Consider the following 27742-nt stretch of genomic DNA (forward strand, 5'->3'; position numbering starts at 1 on the left):
TAACAATAAAACACAGATACTGGTCCATTAGAAGAGCTGCTCATAAAAAAATGTTATGACTTCTTATTCCTTTTTAACTTTTAACTTTTGATTCTCTCCCATTGGCTTTCCATCTTGGGCTGTCAAAGTGAGCAAGTGTGTATTCAGACACCAGTGTTAGTGTTACCGTGTGTTTTACAGGATTAGTCTCATCCAGCTCCAGCTCCTTGGAGATCATCTGCTTCACCCTTTTGTGGTGGCTTTGTATGTAGGAATAAAAGCCTTTCATTTTCTCAACAGCGTAAAGTCCACCTAACCATGCTAGTCCTACATTACAATTTTGTGCAGAACCAGAATTCATTTAATGGAAATGTGCTTCATTAATAAAGCTTTGTATTCCAGTGAGTCCAACCAGCCTATCTCAGTTTAACCTTCCTGGACCCAGTATGATGCGTTCAAACAGCATCCCTGCACAAGATACATCTTTTGATCTGTATGATGACTCCCAGCTGTGTGGCAGTGCTACATCCTTAGAAGAGAGACCACGAGCGATTAGTCATTCAGGTTCATTCAGGGACAGCATGGAAGAAGGTAAGACTGAGTTACTATTTGGACCAGCTAATAGTCCCCAAAATAAGCTCCCAAATTAGGCTCTCAAAAAGTAGTAAAATTTTAAAACATTTCTTCTGCAACATAAAAACTTGAATAATTTTGTGAAGTTTTTTTTCTAATTCTGTTGAGCTGGACTCACAGGACTTCCTTACCCTAAAACATGCAAGATATTTCTTTCACACAGTAATACACAATGCTGTGTATGTCATACATGTATAAGTCCTTTATCTGAAATTTTGGAGGAAAGAAAGCCATTGTTGGAAAACTATTTTATTCTTTTTGCCCTAAATTTGAAGTGTCTGAGCATACCTTGACTACTGTGATTCCATGCTGTCATGGTTTAAGCCCAGCTGGTAACTCAGAACCACGCAGCCGCTCGCTCACTTCCACCCTGCTTCCTCCCCCCACTCCTGGAGGGATGGGGAGGAGAATCGAAAGAATATAACTAACTCCCACGGCTTGAGATGAGAACAGTCTGGTAACTAAGGTATAATACAAAACCACTACTGCTACCACCAATAATAATAATGATAAGGGAAATAACAAGGGGAGAGAACACAATTGCTCACCACCTGCCAACCAATACCCAGCCCTGCCCAAGCAGTGGTCTTGGCCCTCCGGGTGACTCCCCCCAGTTTATATACTGGGCATGATGTGCTGTGGTATGGAATACCCCTTTGGCTAGTTTGGGTCAGGTGTCCTGTCTCTGCTTCCTCCCGGCTTCCCCTCCTCCCTGGCAGAGCATGAGACTGAGAAAGCCCTTGGTCGGAGTAAACATTACTCAGCAACAACTAAAAACATCGGTGTTATCAGCATTGTTCCCAGGCTGAAAGTCAAAAACAGCACTGCACCAGCTACTAAGGAGGAAAAATGACTGCTACTGCTGAACCCAGGACACATGCTTTCTTAGCCCTACTTCTGTATTTCCTTCTTTTTTCCAAATGCTTGTGCTGCTTAGCATCCCCTTTCTTTTGTAGTCATTTAATTTTTCCACTTTCCTACAGCCTCCTACAGCAAACACTATGTGAATTTCTGTATTCAACCTCTGTCACTTAATCCAACCTCACCACTCTCTTTATGCAGCTTATTACTGTTGGTCTGGTTTCTTTAATGCTATATATAACACCTGGAATTTGGAGAATATTTTTGGTTTTGGTTTTGGTTCTTGTTCTTTTTTAACCATGGAGAATCTGACAACTCCTAATTAAATGCACTGTAACATTTTCTTCTGCCTAACGTTTCTGGTAAATGTGATTATTTGCAGAATTCCCATAAGCAAAAAATTCTCACACCTTTTAATTAAAGAAGAAACAAACAACAACCCCCTCCCCCTACCCCCCCCCAAACAAAAAAACCCAAACCAAACAAAACACAAAACCCTACAACACAAAGCAAAAAAATTCTACTAAAATTTAATGGAGATTCATTCTACAACATCATCACATCAATCTTGTTTATTGCTAAGTGATGACAATATAAATGGTCTTTATAACAAACAAATAAAAAGGTTTTCCCCTAGCCCCAGAGCTCATAGTTATGAGATAAAAAGGGAGGAAAAAAAGTCTTAGATGAAATAACAGACAACTAATAGTTTTACTTTTCAATTTCCCGTTCTGTATTTTAGATCATATGTCAGGCTGACATCTGGGTATGTAATACTAGCAGTAGGGTGCAGGACAGATCAAGCTGTGAGTTGTCAGCACAGAGAGGATGGCTGACTGCACAGAAGCAGATCACATAATTCAAGGACAGAGCTGACTACAGACCCTTTGCTGAGGAACAGGAGAATTATCAAAGGAAACACTGGAAGAATAATAGAGAAAACAGGGCAAATAATTTATGCATAGAAAAAGAATGTTAAATCTAGAATTTCAGTAATGGGTCACCAGTGACTTTGATGAAAGCTTTTTCATTGGTTGTGTTCCATATCCAGCTGGAGTGGATAACCATGATCAACCTGAGTAAATGAAAGTCAATGCAGCAATAATAAACAGTTTTCAGCAGTTTATGGTCATTAGAGATTAATGCAAAATGATGCTGTTGGAAGGCCAATGTATTTTATTTAAGATAGGAGCTCTGAGGAACATTAAAGAGTGACATAATGGGTAGAGCCACTGTGTACGAGAGCAGAATTGGAGTTTAGTCAAGAGCTTTAAAGCAGAGACTGAAAACCAAAGATAGATTCAAAGCAACAGGGTTTCAGTGGTCAGTGTACCACATCTTTTTAAATATTTGCCCAGATACAAAATTAGATTTTAAGTCTATATTTGGTTAATCCAAGTATTCTTGTATTGTCAGGCTGGCGTATGGATGCCAGGGAGCTATTAAAGCAAAATAATATATTTACCAAACCTTGGCAGATTATAAATATTAAACAAAATAATTTTGAAACAAAAATGTAAAGAAGTAATGAAATAAATTATCTTCTTTAAAATTCTCTGCTGGTGTATCCTTCATTGGGAGTGTCATCAGAAGCACAAGAGGCAATTTGTTTTCAGTTTAGTCTTCATTTGCCATTTTCAGAGAGGCCAGAAACCCCATTTTTTCTTGAAACCTTCACTTGGTGCTCTTGAGGCTGACTCTACTGATGATCAGTGAAAATATGGCACTCCTTCTTGCAGTAACCCCTTCATACGGACTACAAATACATGGGTCTGTATTTCGCTGAGGGGAAAAAACAACTGAGCAAGCCTGGGAACTCACCTCAGGGAGAGTGGACTGTTTTGCAAAGCATAGTCTCTTATTAAAATACATTTGCTCAGCCTTAGACAGGTGTATAAACAGCTCAATTTCTGGTTTCTCTAAAGAGTGTATTTATCAAGTGGTTTGTTGTCAAAACAACAAAAGTGATGTTTGGTTTACTGGTAACAATACTGAACCTCACTGGCTTGCTCTTCTACCTCATACACAGGAAAGTGCTTTTTCTGTATAAAACAATCTTTTTAAGTGCAGGAAAAAATATTAATAGCTTTTCTATACTGATAGCTCATAATTGCTCTTTGTGGAAGATAGATTGGTTCTCATTTAAAAAGATGTTAGTTATTGAGCTACATGGGGGAAGGCTTATGCTTTTATCAATATTTCATGTTATTTTCCTTTTTTTAAAGTACATGGGTCCTCATTATCACTTGTCTCCAGCACATCCTCTCTCTACTCTACGGTGAGTATTTATATATTTGAAAAAAGTTCTACCTGCCTCTGTTCTTCTTCATTGTTCATGAAATTTTCAATACTGTGAGATTTAGAAGGATTAAAATTGCACTGTAATAAAGCAGGGATGTTTATTTTCAACTTTGGTATTACTGTCATGTTATTTTAGAATACATTATTTTCATGGGTTTATGTGACTTGTTTAGAACTGCTTAAATCAGGTAATGCATATTTTGAAAGCTAAAAAGAAGCTAATGGTCTAGGAGTCTCTCTTTAAGTGTGGTCCTTACACTATTTTATTTTATAATTTTGAGTGATATTCCTTATTTTCAGCTAGTTTTCTAATTGCACAATTTACCAAAGTGTTTTCGTCCCGTCACTGAGGTACACTTCTTGAAAAACACAAGATTGCTTCAGGGTGAGGGAGAGAGATGCAATTTGCAGTTTAAATGTCTGCTGTCGCAAATGACAGTATTTAGATGTTATTTCCAAAGAGAAGAGTGTCTTTAAAAATTATTACTTTTTGTTAATTAGATTAATTAGATTGAGTAATAACTGTATTCTAGCTCAAGCAAGTTCTGCTTTTTTTTTTTTTTTTTTCTCCTCTCTGTTTTATTGGTCTCTTTTTTGATGTCGTCTGCATAATTTCTTGCTTCAGTTGTTCTACTGAGAAGAAATCATCCATATGGAAGGAGCTAAACGTGTTTGGACATTCTCTTGCTGATACACCACAGTTGCTTTGCAACCTATTCGCTAACTACAATTACATGCTGTAGTAATCCTTTTTCATGGCAGAGCAACCAACTTACCTGCTTTCATACCATGCATTCATGAGTAGTCTGTCTCCTTTCCGTATTTGCAGGTGTTGAACAGTATAAGCTGACATCCTGGGAATGACATGGACTCCTCTATCCAGAGCCAACACCAGTTGTTGCCTGGGAATACCAAGCCCATGCAGTCTGATGCATGTGTACCACTTGGTAGCCCTATCTTACTGCCAAACTCATGTTAGCTTGGAAAATAGGTTGCATCCATGCACAATGTCTACCACAACAGTGCCTCTCCTAGTTTTGTTTAATCATAAAAAGGTCTACACTAGGGCATGTCTAAAACATCAGGTACACACACATTAGGTTTGTCCAGGCCTTAAAAGGCAAGTTGCAAGCAATTCCAGTCCAGACCTGAATTATTTTGAGGGGGATAGAATGGGTAGAATGTACATAGAGACTGGCTTCTCAGGAGGTATGACTAACATTCAAAGCAAAGCTTCTTCATGTACTTCTTTGGTAGCACAAAAGTCTTTGCTACTGTTTCCCTGTCTACGAGTCACTATGATCAATTTGCATGGGGGGTTGTCCAAAATTGTAATTCAGCCTTTGTTGTCAAATTTTAGAATAATGGTACGAAACTGATAGATGGTAAAAATCAAATTTGTAAAAGTTACACAGGATGTTTTCAGTACCTGATGAGTCAGTAGGTCTGAAATACCTCTGCTCTGGTGTGTAATGTAGCAGGAGTTTACTAATACTTTCTAGTTATATAGCCTGCTATCATTCAAGATTATCTAGTATCTTGGAAATATTACTTAAACTCCATGATATTAAAGAACAGTATTTTTCCTGCAAAACAAACTTTAAATAGTTTACCCAAGTGTAATTGGAATCTTCTGAAACATCTGACTGAATTCACACTGCAGCTAAGCCCCACTCCTGAAGTTATGGATTATGTAGGCATAATAATGCAAGTTACAGAAAAATCTGTAAAGGGCAAGAAAGAAGTTAGTATGACAAAATTACAATGATGGACCTTCAGGGATGATTTTTTATCAGCATTTCTTCTGCTTGATCCCTCTCATCTTGTGAAACGGATTTAAACTTTTTAGCAATTAATCAGTTGATGCACAAGTGGCATATAGGAACATAAAAGGTTGGCAATCAGTCTGACATCAGCTGAAAGCAGAGAATGGCATTTCATTGTTCAGTGATAGAGTGCAGTGCCTCATTTCCTCTAGAACAGCACATGTAACTCAATTTCAGCTATTACTAGATTCAAGGAGTACAAGAGCATTTTTAACTTAGTTAAGCAGCCCAAAATCACTAAGCAGTATTTCTAAAGAGGCTGCCTTTCCATAAGTATCTCAATCAAATATTTTTATCAGGTTTCTCAAGCATTGCCTTAAGCCATGGTGCTAGTGGTTTTCTGCAGCTAAATCACTGGAGAGATTCAAAGTACTAAATAAAGATCAAGACCTTTATGTATTATTACCAAAGGATAGTTGAAAATCTTGAAGTTATTCTCTGAAGATTGTTTCTTTGAGAATTAGAATATGAGATTCAGAAGAGACATTTCATGAGTTGCTTCCATTGCAATGAGTAAGTCCAATGAGACAGAAGTTCTGCATATTGACTTTCTTCTTTATTTGCATTTGGGTTTTCAGGACTTACGTGAATAGACTGGAAATCTAGCTTGTAGAAATATGCATGTACAGAGACAACCATTTGGTTTCACAGAAAAGTGTGCCCTGTAATCTGATTTAGTAGACTATAGGATTGAAATACTGATTCAGTCTTGGCAGTGAATATATCTAGCTCTCAGAGAAGTTGAAAAAGATGTGTGATTGATAGTGTAAATTATGACAAGTTGTCTCTAATTTTAATCTCCTCCTGCTCAGTAGGTGAGACACTGCAATTTGCATATATTTAGTTAATTGCTATATTTCTTGCACTGGCTCTCAGCATTAGCTGCACTTAGAATCCCTAGACTTCATTAACTGTGCTAAGCCAAGCTCAAAGGAGATGTGTAAGGACATGTCATTTGTATGTTAATATTTTAAGTCTTCAAAAAAAGAAGAAAATTAATCCTTACAAGGGTGGGATGCATGGATATGATGGAGAAGGAGAGGGAGGAAAAAAACTATTTCCTATTAGAGCCTTTTGAACCAATGGCTGAGTGCTGGGTTACAATGGTGTCAGCGCAAAGTCAAGTGAAAACTGCTCAGATATATTTGGTTGTCAGATTTTATTTTTAAGTTGATAGTATACCCAGAGTCATGTTACTTCTCTTTCATTTACTTCTTCCACTGCCCGCAAAAGTTGACTTGTGGAAGCCACCTCTCTGAACTCTGGGAAAGAGGCAATGCTTCCTTATACAGTGAGGGAGTCATCTGGTAACAACAGGTAGCACTGCCTTCATCTGCAGGGGTTGGTGGTCCAAGGACAAGGGACCATATTCCCAACATAGCAGCACAGGAAAAGGTCATCAACCTTAGATTTGTTTGTTTGCTTGTTTTCTTGGCACAGTAGAATTCATAAAGGAACAGGGTATTTTTTGATCTATTTGTGACTTTTCATGCACCACACGTTTGAAGCAACAATAATGAGAATAGAATTTCAATTTTTTCTATAGGCGGATCTCCTTTTTGTGACCATAGATCAGAAAGTTAGTATCAGTATGCGTGTCACATGAATGCTGGCAAATAAAACAGTTGTTATACTAAATCATTCCTGCATACTGATGTGCCAGGTATTAGAGTAGTTTGAGCCAAGAGCAGTTTGAAGTGTTGCACAGGGAAATATCACAGTCTTTTTAGTGGCTGTTAACAGATAAACATGTATGGAAAGAAGCATTTTCTAAAACTCTTCTTCCCTATACGAGATAAAGTAAGAAAATATTTCCATAAGAAATTATTAAAATTCTAATAGCACAGAAGTTGTGCTTAATACAAGCTTAAAAAACCAGCTATATTAATTTGTAATAACACAGATACTGCCTCATGTCAGGGAATCTTCCCAGGAACCTTGGGTTTTCTTAGCCTTCCTAGTGTTATTTATAGCTAATTCTTCTACCCACATTTTCCTTTTACTGCTACTTCTCTTCCAGATAATGTTAGACTGCTTCTTTGAACCTTTTATGCACCAGTAAAGAGGATCGCTACTGGTGCCTCCAGGAAAAAGAGGAGGGTCATAGTAGTAGGGGACTCTACTTTGAAAGGCACAGAGGCACTCATCTGCCGGCCTGATCCAGTCTCGAGGGAGGTGTGTTGCCTGCCAGGGGCTCGGATCAGGGATGTTGCTGAGAGGCTGCCTGCTCTAGTAAGTCCTGCTGACTATTACCCCCTCCTAGTGGTCCATGTGGGTGCTAGAGATATAGATAGCAGTAGCCTGGAGAACATTAAGAAGGACTACAGAGCCCTGGGAGAGGTGGTTAGGGGCTCTGGAGCTCAGATAGTTTTTTCATCGATTCTCCAGGACAAAGGGGAGGACCTTAAAAAAGCTAGGCGCGTTTGGCAGGTTAATAAATGGTTAGAATGGTGGTGCCATAGTCAGGGGTTTGGCTATTTAGAACATGGGGCTCCATTTGGGAGGCCAGATCTACTGGAGGCTGGTGGAGCTGGTCTGACAAAGAAGGGGAAGAGCTGTTTTGGTAGGAGGCTTGCCAGGCTGGTCAGGAAAGCTTTAAACTAGATGTGTTGGGGGAGGGGAGCATTGATCCATCCCAACATTCCTGGTCAGTTGCCAGCACCTGTAATAAGTACTTGGAGCGATGTAGAGATGTTCCAGCTGCCCCAGCCATTGAGTCGGCTTCATTTGGAGCTCGGCTAAGGTGCCTCTATACAAACGCCCGTAGTATGGGGAACAAACAAGAGGAATTAGAGATGTGTGCAAGGCTACGGGAATATGATGTCATTGGTATCACAGAAACATGGTGGGATGGCTCCTATGACTGGAATGTCGGAATAGAAGGTTACAGGCTGTTTAGAAAAGACAGGCCAGGCAGAGGGGGAGGGGGTGTTGCTATCTATGTCAGTGATAGGCTAGAGAGTATGGAACTCTGTCTGGGGACGGGTGATGAGGTAACAGAGTGTTTGTGGGTCAGGATCAAAGGGAAAACAGCAATGGGGGACATTACGGTGGGGATCTGTTACAGGCCGCCTGATCAAGAGGACTCTGTGGATGAAGCGCTCTACAGACAGATAGGAGCAGCCTCACGCTCGCAGGCCCTGGTCCTCATGGGGGACTTCAACTATCCTGACATCTGTTGGAGGGACGGTACGGCCCGGCACAAGCAATCCGGGAGGTTCCTCGATTGTGTGGAAGACAACTTCCTCTTTCAAGCAATAGAGGAGCCGACGAGGAGAGGTGCCATGCTGGACCTTGTGCTCACCAACAGGGAGGGACTGGTTGGACATAGAATGCTCCAGGGCAGCCTTGGCTCTAGTGATCACGAGATGGTTGAGTTTGAGATCCTCAGGACAGTGAGAAGAGCGTGCAGCAAGCTCACTGCCCTGGACTTCAAGAAAGCAGACTTTGGCCTCTTCAGGAACCTCCTTAGTAAGGTTTCATGGGATACAGTCCTAGAGGGCAGGGGGGCCCAAGACTGCTGCTCGATATTCAAGGATCACCTGCTACGTGCTCAAGAGTGTTGCATCCCGACTAGAAGAAAGTGCAGCAGGAGACCTCCATGGATGGACAAGGAGCTGCTGAGGAAACTTAGAGGGAAAAAAGAAGCTTATAGAAGGTGGAAGCGAGGACAGGCGGCCTGGGAAGAATATAGGAGCATTGCCCGAGAAGCTAGGGACCAGGTTAGGAAAGCTAAGGCCCAGCTAGAATTAAGTTTGGCAAGGGATGTAAAAGATAACAGGAAAGGATTCTATAGATACATAGCAAATAATAAAAGACAGACTAGGGACAATGTAGGCCCTCTCCAGAAGCTATCAGGAGAACTGGCTACCCTGCATTTGGAGAAGGCTGAGGTTCTTAATGACTTCTTTGCCTCCATCTTCACCAGCAAATGCTCTGACCACACCACCCAAGTCTTGGAAAGCAAATGCAGGGACTGTGAGAACGAAGACCTTAGGCCCACTGTAGGAGAGGATCAGGTTCGAGACCATCTTAAGAACCTGAACGTGCACAAGTCCATGGGACCTGATGAAATCCATCCACGGGTCCTGAAGGAGCTGGCAAATGAAGTTGCTAAGCCACTGTCCATCATATTTGAAAAATCCTGGCAGTCAGGTGAAGTTCCCAATGACTGGAAGAAGGGTAATATAACCCCCATTTTCAAGAAGGGGAAGGTGGAAGACCCAGGGAACTACAGACCAGTCAGTCTCACCTCTGTGCCTGGCAAAATCTTGGAACAGTTTCTCCTGGAAAACATGCTAAGGCACATGAAAAACAACGAGGTGGTTGGTGACAGCCAACATGGCTTCACTAAGGGGAAATCCTGCCTGACCAATTTGGTGGCCTTCTATGATGGAGCCATGGAACTGATGGACAGGGGCAGAGCAGTTGACGTCATCTACCTGGACTTGTGCAAAGCGTTCGACACTGTCCCGCACGACATCCTTGTCTCTAAATTGGAGAGACATCAATTTGATAGATGGACCACTCGGTGGATAAAAAACTGGCTTGATGGCCGCACGCAAAGAGTTGTGGTAAATGGCTCGATGTCCAGTTGGAAACCTGTAACGAGTGGTGTCCCTCAGGGGTTGGTGTTGGGACCGGTCCTGTTCAACATCTTTGTCAGTGACATGGACAGTGAGATTGAGTGCGCCCTCAGCAAGTTTGCCGACGACACCAAGCTGTGTGGTTCGGTTGATACGCTGGAGGGAAGGGATGCCATCCAGAGGGACCTTGACACGCTTGTGAGGTGGGCCGATGCCAGCTTTATGAAATTTAACCAAGCCAAGTGTAAGGTCCTACACCTGGGTCAGGGCAATCCCAGGCACTGCTACAGGTTGGGTGGAGAAGAGATTCAGAGCAGCCCTGCAGAAAAGGACTTGGGGCTGTTGGTTGATGAGAAGCTTAACATGAGCCGGCAGTGTGCGCTTGCAGCCCAGAAAGCCAACCGCATCCTGGGCTGCATCAAAAGAAGTGTGACCAGCAGGTCAAAGGAGGTGATCCTGCCCTCTACTCTGCTCTCGTCAGACCCCACTTGGAGTACTGTGTACAGGTCTGGTGTCCTCAACATAAAAAGGACATGGAGCTGTTGGAGCGAGTCCAGAGGAGGGCCACGAGGATGATAAGAGGGCTGGAGCACCTCCCGTATGAAGACAGGCTGAGAGAGTTGGGGCTGTTCAGCCTGGAGAAGAGAAGGCTGTGTGGAGACCTCATAGCAGCCTTCCAGTGTCTGAAGGGGGTCTACAAGGATGCTGGGGAGGGACTCTTCCTTAGGGACTGTAGTGGTAGGACAAGGGGTAATGGGTTCAAACTTAAACAGGGGAAGTTTAGACTAGATATAGGAAGAAGTTCTTTACAGTGAGGGTGGTGAAGCACTGGAATGGGTTGCCCAGGGAGGTTGTGGATGCTCCATCCCTGGCGGTGTTCAAGGCCAGGTTGGACAGAGCCTTGAACCACGTGGTTTAGGGCAACGTGTCCCTGCCCATGGCAGGGGGGTTGGAACTAGATGATCTGAAGGTCCTTTCCAACCCTTACTATTCTATGATTCTATGATTCTAACCTGGGCCACCTCAGATCATGGGGTGGATTGTTTTCCAGTACATTAACTGCTTCTTATTTTATGTTCCAAAAGAGTCCTTCTCTCATGGCATGCCATTCTTTTCCATTAGAATCCCGCTGAAGCAAGATTTCTCTGTCCACCAAATGCCTCCCAAATTAGACTACTCCCATGCTTACAAATCTAATGACTTTCAAAGTCATTTAGTTTCTTAGCTTGTTGAAAAAGACTGCTATGTAAATAGCATCATTATATGACACAATACATAAGAATATGAAAAATATCTAAAATTATTAAATATTATTAGTAAATTTAAGCTGAAACTTTAACTGGCCTTGATAGCCCTTAATATTTTGATCAGTACTCTGTATGGAAGAAGTTACTTGGAAGTGTAAGTACCCCTCTCCCCTCACGTTCCCCCAAGTATGTTTTACTGGAATGCTGTCAAATTCTCTTAGCAGGATTACCTGATAGGAATATTACTCCGTATGCAGTAAAAAAAATACATTCCAGGAGCAATAATAATCATTACAATGTAAAAGTGCTGGTAACAGACTAAGGTCTGTGCAGTGCCAGCACAGCAAGTTTTCTTTTTCATCTTAGAAATGTAGCTGCAGTTTCTGCTGCTCTGTTCCCATTCTGCCTTTATGCACTGTTTCATATTGTCCTTATGCTGGTAAACTCTTTGGGGTTCCATCTGGAGTCTTGACAAGTAAGTTGATAAGAATTCCATTTATTGTTTTTACTGCATACCTTCCTTAAATGTAATGGATCCATGAAACTATTCATTTCACTTCAGTGTAGCTGGCTTTTATTTTCTATTACCACAATTATGTTCCACACTTTCTAAGCCATTTCTTTGTTTTCTTTCAGGCAGAAGAAAAAGCGCATTCAGAGGTAAGAACTCTCCTTCACTTTTATATTTATATATTGAATTATATTAAAGTATATTATTTACCTGCTATGGCTAAATTGTTGAGTCGCTGGGGAAAATACCACCGTGTGTCTGCATCGGTTTTTAAGAAATACTGATAAAAATCTGATGCAGCTTCTAGTGCTCTAGAAGATGTTTTCTTAGCATCATGCTGAAAAATGCCTCCTGGCTGAGGTTCTAAAAGGGTGAAAAGAATCAAAGAGAATCAGGCTTCTGAGTGGAGGAGTTGTGATACGTCTGATTTCAGACTTTATGCCACTCTGTACTGGATCTAAGGGCCTGTGCAATTCAAGGTAATGTGCTGCCTTTCAGGAGAAAAATACTTCAAATATTTGCTTTGAACTTCTCTCCCTTGCATTTTGCATTATATTAAATTTCTGAAACTGACCACTTTGATGGATTTCAGAGCAATGCAGATTGATTTCAAATACAAATAAAATCTGACATGGAAAACAGAGTCTTTCTCCTCACAGTGTATAAGAATGGGTGACAAGCCTGGGTCAGCAGCTGGATACAATTACAGACTTTCTCAAAACGAAGTCCTGGTTGTATTAAAAGGGCACCAAGGAGTAGGAGCAATAAAATGCAGCACCAAAGGGTGCACTTCTGCTTCACAGAGCTACATGCCTTTCAACTCCTGCATTTATGCTGCTCCTATTTTTACTACTCTAATCAGAGAAAAAGTCAACTAAAAGATATTTTGAAGAAGTTGAACAAATAACATATTCTTCCTTACTTGACGCACTATATTTCAATATGCTTTCTACCTGAATTTTCTAAGATCCTTTCTTTGAAAGTGAAAGCAAAGGAGCTAAAGAAGCATGCCATAGCTCAGTAGTGTAAATGGTAATTCCTCATTTCATTGCCCTTTATATAGGACTGTATATAGAGGTGAAACAACAGTTCTTTACTGAGTAATTCGTACATGATGTTTTCTCAGTATCTAGGTCTGCTCTTACAGGAGATGTAAAACAGCATTTCGTGAGAACTGTCTTTGTATAGTTGCAGGAAGATGATGAAAGTGTAGCTTAACGGAAAACTTGGAAAAAGTGGCAGTCCAGGATAATCTGTCTCCTGAGCTCTTAGTGTAAAGGACCTAGATATATTTGTATCATAGATGCACAGGAATTCATTCATTCTTAATGCCAGTGCAATATTCTTTGTTGTTTTTCACATGAGTCATAGAATTAAAGTGCTGAAATAGCCTTTACTAGTGAATGTTATGTGCTTCTTTTCCTAGGCTGTAGTTTTAGACATATTACCTTATTACTTCTCTGGTCTGGAATAATTTCTTTTATGTCTGAATATGAAAGGGGTTTCGAAGTGAAACTCCATGCTGTGCTTAAGTTCACTGCAATGCCTAGAGTCTCTGTAAGGTCTCAGATAGTGTTAAATGAGCTTAAAATGATGTGAAAGCTTCATGCTAGATATCCATCTTAGCTGAAATGTAAACAGATATTTTTCTTTGGGATTCTGTTTTACATTAGAGGATACGGGAGCCTTGAATTAAGTTTATTCTCATGTCAACAAGAACATTTAAAGCAACTTTTTGGTTTTTTCTTTAGGTTGGCAAGCAAGTTTTTGAGTAGTATGTAAGGTTTGAAGAGGCTGCAGTTTGAATTGCAGAGACTGTAGGAAGAATTGTGTTAGAGAAAAATAAAAAATACTATACCTTATCTAACTTTAGACATCCATGAAGCAAAAATCTGTGTCTGAGGTAGTCATCAAAGCCTTCTTCGTGCCAGGCAGTGAGGGACTACTATTTGGCCCTTAATCTGAGTCTAATGTAGACATTTAACATATGTTGGTTGCATCAAGGCTATAGTCAAGCACAGTGAACCTCACCCAAATTCATTCATGTTTCATAATCTCAGGCCTCATCCAGGGCTGCTATACTTGACTGCACAAAGAATATGTTTGGAACTTACAGGATTTGGTAAGAAAACATAACCTTTACATGTACAAAGAGAGGATTGTACATATGAATTAATTAAGTATTTGCCTATATGTGCTCCCTTAACTGGGATCCAAGCTCATACACTGGTTAAGTGCAAGAAAACAGCTGGAGCTGCAGCACTAAGTGCCAACTTTTAATAATTTGTATTTATGATTATTTCTGAGATAAAATGTGAAACTAAGACATTGTAAACCTATTAGTGATCCCTTAAGAAAGCAAACAAACAAAAACCACAACAAAAGGAAATTGCTGAAATACTGACAACAGTCTTGTTTTCTGTCCTAGCAAATTCAGAAACTACGGAGAGAGCTGGTTGCATCACAAGAGAAAGTTGCTACCCTTACATCTCAGCTTTCAGCAAATGTAAGTATTTTTGCTTGTGATCATAAACAGTATCAAAGAATATATTATCAGATTGGGTAATAGCTCTTACTGAACACATAGTCTGGAAAACTTTTACTATTTATTTATTACTGTTGATTTTACTATTTATTTATAATATATAATGAATTATTTCATTACATGTCTATATTGCCTCAGCTTCAAGCAGAAGAAATCTTGTGATCAAACACAGTGGAAATGGAAAAGAGAGTTTCCACGCTTTGGATGTGACAACAGTCCTGTCCAATTCAGTTTCACTCTTTCCTCAGAATCAATTAAAAAAAAGCCCAGAAGTAAGGAGACACAACCAAAGAAAGGGCATGAATGAATTGCATATTCTAATAGAATTCATTATAGTTTCATTTCACAAGATAAACCCTACAAAACACAGATAAATGTGGAGGGAAACACAGTATACAATTGTATATAGAATTCATATGCTGCAGTAACTGTGCTGATATATTACTAGTGGAAAATGGGCTATTTCACAGAGAGCTCCTGGTATTCCTTCCAATTGTCACACACTGGTAATATGAGTTATTGAACATGTTATCAGAAAATAACGACAGATAGGGAATGTGACCTGCAATCTTGTCTGGTTACTATGCTTTTATATGAAGTTACCAGATAGTTACTGAACAATCTGTTGTATAGTGATTTTTAAATGCAATTCAGAATATAACTATACTTATAAGGATATAACTTATATTCCAAGAACAGCTGAGAGGCAGTTGCAAGAAAGTGCCATTTTGCAATTCAAGAAAAGTTTCCTGTCTTCAGCAATCTAGAGAGTGCCTTTCTTTGAAATGTAGATGTGCTGAGTATTTAGATCTATAAATACTGCCATAATTTTCAAGAAATTATTTCAGTGCAGTAGTGCTATGTTATTTTTGTGAGAAAATAATCTCTAGCTGTGAGAAAGCTCCTTGTTTTCATAGGACTGCAAGGCATGAAAATGTGGAAGAGCTACTCTTTTAACACTTTCTCCTCTCTTCAGGTGGCTGCAGCAGCTCTGCCTTGCAGTGGGGAGCACAGGGAGGCTGGCTATGGCTTGGCTTGTGATGCAACACAGTCACAAACATCCCCACATCCACTCTGAGTGCCCTGTTAATGCCCCCACAGCAGCAGCTGGTGTTAACCAGAGGAGTTAGCTTGATTTCTACAAACCCCTGATCTAGTGGAAGGTGTCCCTGCCCACAGCTGGGGGGTTGGACTAGATGATCTTTAAAGGTCCCTCCCAACTCAAACTGTTCTGTGATTCTGAGCAGTGATGCCACATTAGTAAGACTAAACTGTTTGCCTGCAGTGGGCTTGTACTCAGTGCCTGTACTAGGACTGGTGTGGGAGCCACTCTGATGGTGAGAACTTAGGCTTTTAGTTCCATTCCTTACTTCACTCTCTGGGCAGAAAACCATTTTGCCTTTCTCTACGTCTGGTAGCTCTGAACAGAAAACACCATTGTATTCCTTCTTGCTAATGTGTTAAAAGAAGAGTTGAAAGATAGTTAGTCTCTATCCTTTGCCAGTCACCCCAGCAATGCTGTAGCCTACAATAAAGCAAAAGGTGCAATAGAATGAGGATGGCAGGGCATTGTCCTCTGAGGCAATGAGGCTATTGTTCAGTTCATTTGGGCAAATTGTGTTCGCTCTCTCCCCATTGTTATCTAGAAGTTATTGACTGTATCCCTTTCCAGCATTCCTTTGTGCGGAGTAAACCTCATAGAGACTGGACCTACACAATGCTATAGGTAAATAGCATTACGTATTCTAGGCAAATTCTCAAAGTCAATTCCAAGTTAAAATTAGATTTGGTCCGTATTTCAAAGAAACTGAGTCAAGCTAAACATGTATAGTTACATTTTTAGTTGGTTTTCACTCAAACTATATCTGCTGCATGGGTGAGAAATAAGTATACATATATATGTGCATACACACTGTATGTTGTATAAAGGTTAATTTAATCACGTTCTTTTGACTGTGTCACTCACTTTCTAATCCATCTACATGGTGGCACTCTTTAAACTCTCAGCCTATAAGCAACCCTAAAGCTGATCCTTTTGGCACATGGGGGTTTTAAATGGTACCAGAGAAATCTGTCCTTTTTTCAAATCCACAACATGTGGAAATTCCCTCAAAATTAAACTTGTCAGGAGCATGAAAGTTAGAGGCCTCAAATTCTCCAGGCATGAACAAGGAATTTAGACACCTTCACAATGAATACAATCCTAAAAGTATGACTAGATATTATAAGTAAATATTTTTGGGGATGCTGTCATGAGATACATACATTACAAACCGAAATATTGAAAAGTATTTCACAATAAGCCTGGTTCTGAGTTCATTCTCTGCTATTTGTGGTACAGAAGATGTAAAGCATTAAAAAACATTTCCACGTTAAGTCCAAAGGATCAAAAGTGGCTGCTTAAAGATGCGTTAGTACTAATTCTGTCAGTCCTGTGAGTACTTTATGTAAATAAATTCTACAAAGTATCACTTAAAAACATCAGGAATAAAATCCAGTTTGAAATTAGCATTGTTGAAATACAACATTTTAATTGTAATATGGACTCTGAAATTGAGTCTAATTATGGAATTGATATTTAAGTGCGAGTGTTTATATGTTTTTCATAAAAATTATGAGAGTAACTAACAAATGCTTGATTTAATTTGACAAACTTATGAAAAACCCAGATGGGCTTCTAATTTTCATGAACTTCACTTGCATGTATTCATTTATCATTTATCTCCTAATCTAAGACACATGCTTCACCAGCCCCTGGCATTTAAAGGAGAAATAGTCCTAATCACAAAAGCTGGAATTTATCCTGAGAAGAAATCAAAACCATGTTTTACTCTCTAAACTGATAATACTACTGTGACCCTCATTTTGAGTCCTATTTTCATGCCAAACTAAACGAACAGTAATTCCAATGCAGAAAAAAGTTTCATTGCTGCCTATTGCTTCTGTAGATACATCCATCTCTGGTAGGCGGAGAACTGTATAGACAGGGTATCTTCTGCAGTGCCTTTGCTGACCAGAAAATTACTAAGTCCTTTCTAATGTCCTAGCTATAAATGCGTTCATCTTAGCCTTAGTCCTAAGGTCCTCCAAATTCCATACTTTCAGTGTCCGAAAATAGGCAGCACTCTTTTCGTCGCTGTGGTCTGGAAAAGGAGACTATTAATAGCCAGAAATCTTGTGCTTTCCCAGTTATCTTGGGCTTGAATTTGTTGTTAACATTCCCCTTTATAGAACTGAGCAAAAGTATTGTGTGCAAGTGAAAAAAAAAGAGTGTCTTATTCATCTCAACACTATTCATGTCCGTCTTTGCTTCACTATAAAAGACTGTTGGTGACAGTAGTACATGGGTAATTAAAAGACTCTCAGGCTGAAATTTTACCTATTTCATCAAGCCTTTGCTTGATATATTATTTTATATCAAAACCTGTCATTTGGAAGTTATAACATTTCTCAGGCATGATGGAAACCTCTGCTAAGAGTTTTCTTATTTGGTTTCACTTATTATTCAGGCTTTGTTGCCTGGACTCAAGTACTATGCTTGATTTCAGCAGCTTATTTCATTTGATTAACCCCAAAGTATTTTGCCTGCATATGATTAAATTCAAGCAGGGCCCAGCTGTTGTTTGCATGCTTAATTTACAGGTTTTTTCTGAGATTCTGGCTTTTTCCCTGGTGCCTGTTTTGATGTTGCTGAAGGGTAAATCTCAGTACTAATTAAGAAAGGGCTTGTTTTCAGTGCAGAAAGTGTCCAGCCAGCAGACTTCCTATGTGACTGACAAGGGCTCAAATTCCAGCGAGCAGCCTGAACCCAGCCCGTTTGGAGGGACTTTGATCAGTGCTTTGTACTCCATAAAGCCGAAGGGTGCATGCTTGCAAACTGTAGTAGACCCAGGATGCCAGTAGAAAGTGGAGGGGGTTCGCTGGCTAATACTCTTGTTTGGCCAGCTCTGAACTACTATCCTACAGCCAAACAAGAAGATAATAGCAGGCGGCGGACAGAAAAGGTCACCAGATGTACACTTGCTTCTTGCAATCAGCCCGATCCCTTCTGGCCTCTCACACCTCCTTTCATTCAGCCGTGCCAGGTGGGAGGAAATTTCTTTATTTACCTTTGTTTTATAACCCTGAACACTACAGGTCAAATTGCAAAGTGTGTCAGCAGGTAGTCTTTGGATATGCCAATGTCATGTTCAGGGTGGGCTGTAAAGCGACGAGCTGAGGTATTTGGGGTTTTGCTGGCTGGGACCGTTTAATAAGAAGGAAATGTTTACAATCAAATCTGTCATCTTAGCACTGGAGTCATTCCCTGAGCATATATCTCTGACTATTTCCAATGGGAATTTCACATATTAATAGAAGTCAAAATTAATCCATATGTGCTGGATCTACAGATTAAGAGCTGTACATCATCTCTGTATCTGATACGTATACCATTTTAAAGATGGGTATATTTTACTGTAGGCATACTTCCAGTAATGCCTAGTTACTTAACTCTAATTCCAATATGTCTGTTTCCAGGGACAAAAGCTGTATTCAATTGCGAAGATGTTTTTTTACTTTAGAATAAATGTTATTTAAAGCACATGCGGTATTCAGGCTATTCTGTATGGTGTACAAATTACATATGCCATGAATGAAACACCTGAATCTGAACGCAGAGATTTCTAAGGTGTGAAGGATTGGCTGTAACTTAAAATAAATCTATTCCTAAATATTTTTCCGAGAATGAAAGAATGGCTCCTTTTGGATAAAGAAAATAATCCTCAGCAATTGAGGAGTAATTACCAATCCAATCCAAATCAAGTTTCTAATTCAAATTTTTAATTTCTAATGAACATTTTTAAAGTCACAGTTACTTCTTTCTATTTGTTTCAATTGTTTTCTTTTCTGAATTATTTTGCATTTAACTATTTAAATGCAAAGTCTGATCTTAAATGGTAGTATATACATACATATGTTTTATGCTTATTTCCATGCACATGTAAGCATACTGATAATCTAGCCCTTTTCAAACTGACTTTTCTTATTTTATTACATAATATTTATGGTGGGACAAATCCACATAGGGTTTCAACAAGTAGGAGTTCCCTAGATTGCTGAATAAATAAACATTTGCTACCATAAGGAGAGGCAGCACAGTTTATTGCTCTGAATGTACAATTAATACTTTCTATCTCATAGAAGAGTATTCTGGTGTAACAAACATTTAAAGTAATGAACAATGTGATTGAAGGTTTATCCTTGATTTTCGCTTGATGGGCCTTTGAATTAGGTTTCTTTATTATTAACAAATCAAGACCTGATAGTCTTTATCTTAAATGAGTTAGGAAGGATCCACCATCTTGCTTCAATTGCATATATGATGAAAAAATTGTAGTGTGTTACTCCAAGAAGGTAATGTACTCTATCACAAGCTGAATTTTAGTAAGGATCCATAGTTTGTGTTCAGCAAAAGACTGCCAAACAATAGCTGGATAGTTTCAGTGACCTTTGATGACATTTTTAATGATGCTTTTTAGTTCTTTATTTTTCCTATATGTTCATTGTGGTTTATTCATGTGCAATAGAAGCTGAAGTTACAGCTATGGAGTAGGAATATACTCTGCACAAATATGCATGGTTAGGTACGAAAGAACTGTGGTTATCTCAGTCTAATTGTGAGAAATGGACAAAAGCAATGCATAATTAAGCAAACTATTTCTCTTTTCAAGCCCGCAGTCCCCACTGTTATGCTCACGGTAAAGCAGAACCACGGGCCATCAGCCAAGCCATAGAATTTTTTATGAGACAGGGAAGAGTGAGCTCCATTAGTTTCCTGTTAAACACATGTAATGAAAAGACATTTGGCTATGATTCTGCAGTAGTGCATCTACTTTGTCTCTGATTGTGTTCTGGGTCAGTGGTCATCACCTCTGGAATTAAAATGTCATAAATTAATCAGGATGCTTTTAATATGTGGCTAATTACTAAAGTAAAAATTATTTAAAGTTTAAATACTGCTTACTTTTATCTTCTCAGCCGAATAGAGTAGTGAAAATGACCAGAGGCTGTAGTTTCCAAACCAGCTAGAATAACTTTATATCAATCAACAGGTTTATATCAATCAGAGGTGCATTTGACACATATCCCAGGTTCATTTTATTTAAAATTATAACTTCAAGAATATATCCTGTTATAAACATAGGAATATACACAATTACTAATTTATCTTTAAGAAATTACATATGTATCTGGTTTCACATTTATCAAAAGTTAGTCCCTGAGGTATGTATCCTTTACCAAAAGAACTATCCCTAGGGCATCCCTGCAGATGCAGAAATCGGGTGGATTGACCACTATACCCATGAGTAATTATGTAAATTATTTACTAATAGAATTTACAAGCCGTAAACTTGTAGGAAGTTTAATAAGTATAAAATAAGAAGTTTACAAGGTACTGAAATGTTAATAGCAATCCAGAATGATTTACAAAACACAAAAGCCACTTGTCAGTATAAAAGCTCTAAAGTGGAGACACAGAAGTAGGCCACTATCATGTATATGATAATCCTTTTTCATTTGAGGAATAATATATGGATCAAGGTGGCAAGAAGCATTTTTCCTTCTCCTAAAATACATAACAGAATCCTTTTTGAACTATGTCTTTTTCTGCTTATACCTCAGATTCAGTGCAACCACATACATTCAAACAATTTCAGCTATGCTTGTACAAGCATGTAAATCTGTAACTGAGAAATTTGCCAGGCACTGTGTGTGCCTGTACTGCCATAATAAAAAATAAGTTTTCTCAGTGAGGAAGCTCATTTAATCCATTTCTGCATATAAATATGTTTGGTTTGATTTATATTTCCATGTGTATCATAGTGCCTATGTTTGAAAACTTTGCCAATTACCACGCTTGAAATGGTAAAGAGAAAAAAAGTATTTGCTTTTCCTTTTACTATTTGGTGTTGTGAGACGAGTGGATGGAATTTTATAGAATTTCATAAAAATCAAATTCTTCCTTTTGCTTGGCTGCACAAGCTGGCTTAGCATATTGGTTTCTTTATGACCACTTGCCTGTCTTGCTCAATGTCAGAACCAATGAAGAGTTGATGCATTGTTTGTATAAATTTTGTTCAATAAAGTATAGGGTGAGTGTTGTTAGAAAATAAGATGAAACTGTATTTTTTTAAAAACCTCCTGATCAATAAAGTTTCAATTTTATTGCTTTTCTTATTGAGAAGTAGGACTTCCAATTTTCAAGATTGCCTTTTATACATACATTTGCACAAATATATATAAGTACTTCATTTATATTTTATATAACTTTTTATTACTTTTATACACATACACATACATATAATCAATATAAGATGAATAGACTAGATAATGAGCTTTTATAAAACTACTTGTGATATTTTTTGTTTGAGTCTCAGGATTCCTCTAGAGTGTTTTATTTGTGAGGTTAAAACTTACTGTAAGATAAAGTACTTTAATTCCCATTTTGAAGTAATTGAAAATAATTGTCCCCGGACTTCTGTCTGAGAGCAGACTTCTTTTGGCCAATACATCAGTAAATTCAAAGAGGGCATTAAATTCATAATCCGTTTCCATGCAGAGATACCTCAGCTAATCTCCTCAGAAGCTAAAGAAGCCTGAGGAATGCTGTGCTCACTTGGCTGCTTAACCTATCCCAGTTAGCTCAGTCTGAGTTTAAAATTAACAGAAAAGAGCGGGAGAAGATGAGCTTGGAGGGCAAAAAATATTTTCAAAAAACAAATAAATCTGGGAAAATTATTCCATTGTCGCAAGAAATGTTGTCTTTGTTAATTTCACAGGCTCATCTAGTAGCAGCTTTCGAAAAAAGCTTGGGAAATATGACCGGCCGATTGCAAAGTCTAACAATGACAGCTGAACAAAAGGTACGTTTACCAAAGCAGATGCTGTAATGTGGAAAACAGTCAAGAGATTATATTAGAGTTTTGTTTAAAAAATGCTGAAGGGAAACAGGGGCAGCTGTGACAATAAGACAGACAGATCTTTCTTTAATGGCCATTGCGATCAAATCTTCATAAAGCTCCAGGAGAATTAAGCTGTGCAGCATCAGGTTTACGTAGACAATACCATGGAATAGTTTGAAGATAACATCTTTCTTTTCCAGATCTTAATTTAAACATGTGCGACTCTAGGTTTAATCCATACTGAAAGATCCTGTAACAAACACTGATCATAACCTGCTTCATTCTAGCCTGCCAGCATTGTCAAACTAATAGAATTGTGGAAAGGGAAGAACTCTAAGTAGAGAAAAATGACTTCATTCTGAGGGTTAATGCAGGTTAGGTATCCTATTCATAAGTAAACAGATTTAGTTTGCACTATGCTGTTTTGACTGTTGGGGAAAAAAATCCTAAACCTCCTAGGAAGTAAATTTCATGTGAGCCTTTGTACCAAGCTCAGGATTAAGAGACTACTTAGCACCTTCCAGGATTGAACTTCTACAGCTTTCTGCCCTTATTAATTTTGAAGAGTATCCTATAAACTGAAAGGCTTATTGAGCCAAACTGTGAAAGAAACTGTTTATCAGTGAGCTTTTAGTCACCACAAGAGTCAGTGTAGCTGTCTATAAAAATAGTCTGGTTGAACACCGACAGATGAAATATGGTGAGACTCGTGAACTGGATAGAAAATACTTATATTGCTTGGTTTTTTCATCTTAAAAAACAAACATACAAACGAAAAAAAACCCACAACACAACTGAATTTTCTTAAAACCAAAACTTTTGACAATTTTACAAAGTATAATTTCCCTCAGAAGGTTTTGTTTCCAGATTAAGCAGTAGCATTGAAACAGAACATCTCCAAACTTCTTTCCCAAAAGATTTGGAACATGTTCTTTTCCTTCTCTTCTCTATTGTTAAGGTTAAATTCCTTTAATCCTTATTATATAAACAGAGGCTGGAAAGACAGGTTTAATGCTGCAGTAATAAAAGCTATTTATAATTATAATTGCCTGTGCATTCTAACACAGAACTTCCTGCATTGAAGTGGAGTAATATTACTTCAACTTGCGGTATAGTTGCTATTAAACAGAGGGTTTTTTTAATTGAATTATTATTTAGCAAGTTAAATATTTTGAAAAATACACAAAATCAGGTGAGATTCATCTATTAAATAGTAGCCTCACGTACTAAAGGATTTAATTCAAATGGGTTTATTGTCTTTCACAATAAAATTGCTGGGTTTCTCTTTATAATGAATATTCAATTGAGACCCTTTTTTGGTTAGTCTTTATTCAAAATGTTTTGTTCTCCATAAAAATAGCATTATTGCTTTTTATAGGATAAGTGCAAAAGAATACAATAGTTGAGTTTGATATCTTTGGAGACAAAAATACGCATTCTACTTAGTTGTTGCCCTTATGTTCACCCAAGCAGTCCCATGAACTTCAGTTTGACCACTCTTATCTTGTAAATTTTTTTAGCCTAGACAAATATTATTCTTGTGCCATATATTTTGAGCTCTCTTTGCTCTTCCCACAGGAATCTGAGCTTATAGAGCTAAGGGAAACCATTGAAATGCTGAAAGCTCAGAATTCTGCTGCACAAGCTGCGATTCAAGGAGCCTTGAATGGTCCTGATCATACCCACAAAGGTATGTTTTTGTCACTATTAAAATAAATGCAATTTCTCTCAGAAATAAAGCTAAGTCACTATTTTTTCTGTTGTTTTGGGGACTGTCTTGCAAGGGCAAGCACGTTCTCCAGTGCATGGTAGGTATACTTGTGGTATTTCCAGAGCTGGAAACCTTGTATGAGCTTCCTGTTTGCTTGAGTTCCTGGAGCCTTGTCTTCTCAGAACTGGGTGGGCAGGAAGTAATTGATGGGTGTCAAGAGTTAACCCTGTCACTGTGGTTGTGTATTGAGGTACACCCAAGACACTAATGAAGTCTTATGGTGAAACATGGTTATAGCTTGAAAAACCAGTGTAAGTTGTAGCCCTGAATATTGGTGCGGTTATTGTTGAGAGATGGACTGACAACAGCTCAGCTTCTTCATGAAGTGCTAAATCAGTGCAGGAAAGAAGGCATTTTAATTTCCAGATTCTAAATTAATCTGTCATTGCAGTTAGGCAGATACTGCATGATAAATACATACTTCAGAAGTGCCTGTTGATAAGCAACAGCAAAGGAATTACTTGAAGAAAAAAAATACTAGCAGCAATCACTTTTGAGAGTGACATTGATCTTTTTTTAAAGAGGACATTATTTAGATGTTTGCCTTAAGGTCATTTCATTGCATGACTTGAATATAGCAAAGCTAACTTCTAGGAAGTAAAAAATAATTTAAAAAGTAATTTCCCTTGGTATTAGTGGATATGTTCTGCAAGAATATTTTGCAGTGATTAAGACATAGCTATCAGTGACTTTTAAGAAATTGAAACTTAAAAGCCTCACCAACCAATATTCTCCATTTCTTGATTATTTTCTTTCATTCATTTTTACTGAACTTCTGCCTGCGATTTCCATCATGGTATATCAGAAGATAGTATCTGAACGCTGATTAGGCTTGCTACAAGTCAAGTAGTGCCTATACTCCTCAGAAAAAGAACTGTAGTACATGTGATAATAATAAGTAATTCATCTATAACACAAACTGGTTAGCTATGAGGTTATTCCTGCTTAGATTGCTGTGCAGGGTCACTGCCTTAATGCCAACAAGACCTCAGATTGGAGAAGCTCCGAAGTGTTAGCCTAATTACATGCAATTCCAATGACTCACATGTGATTTTTACAGGCTGTGATAGCTTGAATCTGAGCCACTGAAAGCACCAATGTCATTTACATTCATTTAGTCTCCCTTTGATGAGGAAGATGCTACATAAATACAAGAACAATTATTATATTGAAAGAGAGACAGATGGATTTCACAGTAATTTCTTTTCTTTAGATTTACGTATAAGGCGGCAACATTCTTCAGAAAGTGTTTCCAGCATCAACAGTGCTACAAGCCATTCAAGCATTGGCAGTGGTAATGATGCTGACTCCAAGAAAAAGAAGAAGAAAAACTGGGTAAGTGCTCAGCAGGTTTAAACCTATCTTTTAGCTATTATGTCATTTCCTAGTGCCTAAGTAGCACAAAGGTCCATTTCATCTACAATATTCTTGTGGGGCCTGACAGATACAAAGCAATTGACATGTATCCATACTGTGACACTACAAGCAAACTAAAAATTGTTGAATATCAGTGGGGAATTATTTGCAGAAGCCAGGATAATTAAAAACAAAACAAAAACAAACCTAACCAAAAAAAAACCCCAAAAAAACCAAACCCAAAATCCAAACAACTTAAAACCAAAAACCAAAACAACTTAAAATCACTGTTATGACCAAAACCGTCTCTGGGCCACATTGAAACCCTCTTTGATTTTAATTCAGTTGGAGTTTGGTCAAAGGCTTGACTCAAATATGTTACCCAGCTATGAATGGAGTTGAAATCTATTAAGAATTCTCATGTAGAAGTAATATGGTATTTAATGAAATTAAGATGCTTGTCAACTGGAACACAGAAATACCAAATAGTGCTAAGAGTTTAATCAAATACTTTCATTAAATAATTGGAAAAATATGTTTCTGTTGTTTTAAAAATATTACTTGCATAAACATTTGTTTTAAAGTACTGATCAGCCTTCATTCCCTTGATTTGTAATTCCACACTCTTTCGTGTTTCTGCAAGGTGAACTCTAGAGGAAGTGAGGTGAATATAAACCATGGAAAATTTGGCATGCATCTGTAAAGAACCCTATCTTGGCATGATTGCTATTTATTTTGGCAGTAGGCTTTTGTACCTTCTAAAAACAGATTATCCTGTATGTCTTCTCAGTTTGTCTCTATTCATTTTAATCGCAAAATTTAGACTATAGAAACGGGGAGTGTAGCCAAAATCCATTTCTTTCTCATTAGATATCATGAGCTTGAAGAGACTTAAATAATGTTTCTCTGATCAGTGGTCACACTCCCCACTCTCCAATTATAACATGAGAATAACGTTTGAATACCTCATTTTTTTATAGAGGAACCAGTTTGTCGTGGAGTTCTATACAATTTTAATCAGAATAATTTTCTGAAAACAAAACCAAAAAGACCCCACATTTTTCCTAAGATGAACAATTTCTGTATTTAGACAAAGGTATCAATAAATGGGCTAGTTAAAATTCATTGCAGCAGACAAAACTGTTGTCATCTTGGCTCCTGAAATAAATGGCTCTTTGGCTATTCTGTCCCTTTTCAATACTGGATAAGAGCTTCTAGAGGGAAAAGTCGATGCTTGTATGTTCAGAGATCTTACTGCTCTAAAGGAAACTGCAGCAAACAGTATATACCTTTCAGCTAACATTCTTCTCAGCAGCACAACAAAGCAAGCCTCATGTCCCAGCTTAAATCCTCTCACTTGTGTTCCAGACCATAGCGTTTGCATGGTTTGGCCTTTCAATTTTTTAACGGGGAAGGGAAATTTGCAAACCCAGTAAATTGGACTTTCTTTTGATTTCAGCATTTAGTAACAGCAGGTTCTGCCTGTACCTAGATGCAAAGTGGTTATTTAAAGCCAGCCCTTGAAGGGAATGCCATGGGAATGGGATTCCACTGGGGCTTAATGGTTTTAAATGAGCACCCCTCTCCCATAGCTGTACCACTCGGTTCTGCACTTCTTCCATAGCATTATGTTTGCGCTGCGCTGGATTAATAAAGTCAAAACCAAGCACTGTATCATGTTTTTAGAGATACTGTGTTGCATATGTTAATACCTTGCTTCTGTATACTGACCTCAGGCAGTGGCTAGGGTGGCATCTGCAAACTAACTCTCCAAAACATGAGCTGCAGACAAACTGCCATGATGAGGAGAATAATCTTGCTCTATGTTTGTTTTCCAGCTAAGAAGCTCTTTCAAACAGGCCTTTGGAAAGAAGAAGTCCACCAAGCCTCCTTCCTCACATTCAGACATAGAAGAGCTGACAGACTCATCTCTTCCTTCATCACCTAAATTGCCCCACAGCTCAGTAGAGTGTGGGGCAACATCAATGAAACCATCACAATCAGCATCTGCGTAAGTATCTCTCTCAGCAAACTTTTCTTCCCAAATGGGGTGGACTGTGAAACAGAACTCCTCAGTTGTGGCCATTTGCACTTCAGAAACCGTGGCCAACAGCCATGATCTTCTAACCTTGTGCTCCATCCATTTGCCAGATTTCTAATGAGCTTCACTCCATTTACGTACT

At 38.6% G+C, this 27742-nt stretch overlaps 1 protein-coding gene across 8 annotated transcripts in view; it reads left to right on the forward strand.

Moving 5' to 3' along the window:
* Positions 1–27742, forward strand: part of NAV3 (neuron navigator 3) — a 547425-nt gene that overhangs the window by 495276 nt on the left and 24407 nt on the right. For all 8 annotated transcript variants that reach the window (XM_030479342.1, XM_030479337.1, XM_030479339.1 and 5 more), the window contains 8 exons: positions 382–570; positions 3699–3751; positions 12070–12093; positions 14373–14450; positions 22310–22393; positions 24011–24122; positions 25417–25538; positions 27398–27570. In XM_030479342.1, the coding sequence (XP_030335202.1) occupies positions 382–570; positions 3699–3751; positions 12070–12093; positions 14373–14450; positions 22310–22393; positions 24011–24122; positions 25417–25538; positions 27398–27570 (835 nt within the window). The remainder of the gene's footprint in view (positions 1–381; positions 571–3698; positions 3752–12069; positions 12094–14372; positions 14451–22309; positions 22394–24010; positions 24123–25416; positions 25539–27397; positions 27571–27742) is intronic.

The sequence above is a fragment of the Strigops habroptila genome, chromosome 3, assembly GCF_004027225.2.
Source record: "Strigops habroptila isolate Jane chromosome 3, bStrHab1.2.pri, whole genome shotgun sequence".
Classification (NCBI taxonomy): Eukaryota; Metazoa; Chordata; class Aves; order Psittaciformes; family Psittacidae; genus Strigops; species Strigops habroptila.